At 48.1% G+C, this 3674-nt stretch overlaps 1 protein-coding gene across 1 annotated transcript; it reads right to left on the reverse strand.

Moving 5' to 3' along the window:
• Positions 1434–3447, reverse strand: LOC8074962 (3-ketoacyl-CoA synthase 5). Its single transcript, XM_002457908.2, has one exon. It carries the CDS (start codon positions 3301–3303, stop codon positions 1831–1833), a length of 1473 nt encoding a protein of 490 aa, XP_002457953.1. The 5' UTR covers positions 3304–3447; the 3' UTR covers positions 1434–1830.

Genomic DNA, 3674 nt, shown 5'->3' on the forward strand with positions numbered 1-3674 from the left:
TGGGCAGATGGGTATAGTAATTTCTTGTGATCTTCTAACATGTGGTCAAACTTTGCCTTCTCTTTTTCACTTTCGCAATCTTTCTGTGCATCACGAATGACATCACCAAGAGCATCATCTTCAACAGGTGTGCCTTCTGCACGTGCCTCATCTTCAGCTTCTCCCATTGCTGTATCACCGAAGTCACCGTATTGAGCAATAATGTCGTCAGGCTCCAATTGTTCTTCTTCACCTTCTTTGTTCATTATCCCTTTTTCTCCATGCTTGGTCTAACAAATATAGTTTGGCATAAAACCCGACTTCAACAAATGTGAGTGAATATTTCTAGAGCTAGAATATTCCTTCAAATTCTGACACAAGGCACATGGGCAACATATGAATCCACCCCGCTTGTTTTCCTCGGCCACTCTTAAGAAATAATGCACACCATCAATGAATTTTTTGGAGCGGCGATCGGCATTGTACATCCAATGACGTGTCATTATCTACATTGCAACATTAAGTATTATAAGTTTCTAATTTTACTATTTTTCTAACTAATCATGAAATGTGGCATGCATAATAGTTATAATTTACTAAATAACCTTGTCTGCATTGCAACCCAAAGTATTATAAGTTTCTAATTTTTTATACAGAAATTAAAGTAACAAATAACCTAAAATTCTCTATTTCTAATTTTTCTAAACCAGCAAAATTAGAAAGACATAAAAGTTCTCTATTTTTCTAACTAATCGTGAAATGTGGCATGCATACTAGTTATAATTAACTAATTAACCTTGTTATAAATTGCAAATTAAAGTATTATAAGTTTCTAATTTATTATATAGAATTTAAAGTAACAAAAAACCTAAAATTCTCTATTTCTGATTTTTCTAAACAAGCAAAATTAAAAAAGCAAAAAAGTTCTCTATTTTTATAATTAACTAATTAACTCGGTCACAAATTGCAAATTAAAGTATTATAAGTTTTTAATTTTTTTCTAAACTAATTAAAATAAAAAACTATAGTATCACTATTTCTCTAACTAAACCATTAAATGTGGTAGACATAATAGTAATGAAAAGTTAATTTTTAGGGAACTAATTATAGTCAAACGAGCAAGTGATTGGCAATTATCGAATCTTACACAGTTTAGCTGTAATTTGCAAGATGAATCTTTTGAACCTAATAGTCTATAATTGAATAATAATTGCCAAATAAAGCCGAAAGTGTTACAGTAGCGAAACCCAAAATTTTTCGCGAACTAAAGAAGGCCTAAAATGAAAACCCAAATCTCATATCAGAACGCTATGGAAGCGGGTGCAGAGACAACTGCTAGCATATATAGTGGCACCACACAGGTAACTTATTTTCTTTGCTCCTTGTTGATCGGCTAAATATATAATAGTTTTCTCTTCAAATACATGGGCAAGTTTTGCTAGTTATTACTAAAATAGGAAAATATTTGTTTATAATAGAAGTAGCATTGATTTGCAATTATATGGAAGAGATACATATATAGTATGTTAAGCTATAATATTGTCTGTTCCCATCCTAACAGCACATGACGTGTTTTTGTACGAAGGTTAGGCACCAAACAGATCAAGTCCCTTTGCTTTGGGCTACATACAATCAATGGCATCGATGATCCAGCTATTATAGAAGGCCGAGGCCCTATCTGAGACGTCGACATGTCATATATCCGCCGATATTTACGCATACTTTTCCTTTTTTGCGAGGAATATACGCATACTTTTGTTCACTAGCGAACTGAATCAATATGTATACGTATACCAGGTACGTACAAATATACGCCCTGAAACCGCCAGTTGCGCTGCGCGCGTGCATGCTTTAGGAGTCATCAGATGTGTCCTTGACGATTTCCGGGAGCTGCACCGGGTAGCGGTGGATGGAGTCGACCCACGGCCCGTCAGCGTCGGCCGGCGGCTTGACGCACTCCCACGCAACACTGTTGCAGTCGAAGCCGGCGCCGAAGGAGATCATCCAAATCCGGTCGCCCTTTTTCATCATCCCCTTGGCCTCGATGTAGGCCAGCTCGTACATGACGGAGCTGCTGGACGTGTTCCCGAACCGGTGCAGCGTCATCCGCGACGCCTCCACGTCCTGGTCGGAGAGGCCGAGGCCATGCTGGACCTCGTCGATCACCCCGCGGCCGCCTGCATGGATGCAGATGTGCTCGAACGCCGTGCGGAAGTCCGGTCGGTAGAGCCTCACCTTGGCGCGCCCGCTGAGGAGCTTCCGCTTGAGCAAGGACAGCGCGACGAGGAGCTGCTCCGAGGCCGGCAGGACGAGGGGTCCGAATGCGGCGATGTTGCTCTTGAGCGCGTGCCCGGCGGTGGTGGCGAGGTCCTTGGAGAGACGGATCCCAGTGTTGCCCTTGTCGTCCTCCTCCTGGAACACGCACCGGTAGTCGGCGTCGCGGGCCGCCGTCACGGTGCGCACCAGGCGGGTGAGCCTGTACCGCGCGCGCTCCGACGAGTTGGACAGGATCATGGCCGCGGCGCCCATGCGGAAGAGGCAGTTGGGGAGCAGCATCGCGCGCTCCGTGCCCACGTAGTACTGCGACGAGAGGATCTCCGTGGACACGATGAGGACGTGCGTGCCCGGCCGTGCCGTCTGCAGGAGGTTCTTGGCGAGGCCGACGGAGACGAGCCCCGCGCTGCAACCCATCCCGGACAGGTTGACGCTCTGCACGTCGGCTCGAAGCTTGTACCTGTTGACGACCATGTCGGCGAACACCGGCGTGGGCGTGAAGATGCTGCAGTTGACGATGAGCACGTCGATCTCCTCGGGCCTCACGCTCGACCTGGCGAACACCTCGTCCACGGCGGAGAAGATGACCAGCTCCGTCTCGTCGCGGGAGGCCTCGAGGCTGCGGTCTGGCGGCATGTAGTGGTACGCCTCCGGCACGCACGTCTCCTCGCCGAGCCCGGAGCGTTCCAGCAGGCGGATGGCGAAGCTGACGCTCTCCTCGTCCACCAGGTACGGCATCAGGTGCGCGTGCTCCAGGCACGTCGCGAAGGGCGCTCGGAAGCAGGGCTTGGGCCGGAAGCAGCCGTACTCCACGAGGTACACGTCCTTGGGCCGGCCCATGCGCCACAGCTTGGCGACGGCGGCGGCCAGGAGCAGGACCAGCAGACAGTGGACAGGCCGGATCTCCCGCACCAGCGCGAGCACCTCCTCATGAGGGCTCGTCCTCGGGACCACGGCGGCGGCGACGGCCAAGGCGACGACGACGAGGAAGTTGTTGACGACGAGCCTGTACATGGTCTTGAGGAACTTGACATGCAGTGGCGTGTTCATCGTGCCAGCGCCAGTATATGGAGTATGCGTGCGTGCCTAGCCTTAGGCTGTATGGTTTTGCCACTGCACGCGGGCGTGCTATAGTGTGTGTGTGCGCAGCTGAAAAAGAGAGTCGAGGGAGCGTATGATTTAAAGGCTGTGCCGAGGGCATTATGGGAACGGAAACAAGCCAGTGCTGCCACCGAACAGCTTAAATGCGAGCCAATCAGGCGAGTCTTTACAAATTTCACTATTTTAACTGTACTAGTTGAGAGTCAAACTGCTACGGGCATTCATAAAATTCCATAACATACCATCGTTGGGTGATATGTGAAGTCCTAGTAACATGCAATAAATGTTGAAATTAGACAAACACGGTGAGATACTGCTCG

The sequence above is a fragment of the Sorghum bicolor genome, chromosome 3, assembly GCF_000003195.3.
Source record: "Sorghum bicolor cultivar BTx623 chromosome 3, Sorghum_bicolor_NCBIv3, whole genome shotgun sequence".
Lineage (NCBI taxonomy): Eukaryota > Viridiplantae > Streptophyta > Magnoliopsida > Poales > Poaceae > Sorghum > Sorghum bicolor.

Excerpts from the sequence above, each read along its gene's own strand:
- LOC8074962 (XM_002457908.2), bottom strand. The coding sequence starts at position 3,303 with ATGAACACGCCACTGCATGTCAAGTTCCTCAAGACCATGTACAGGCTC.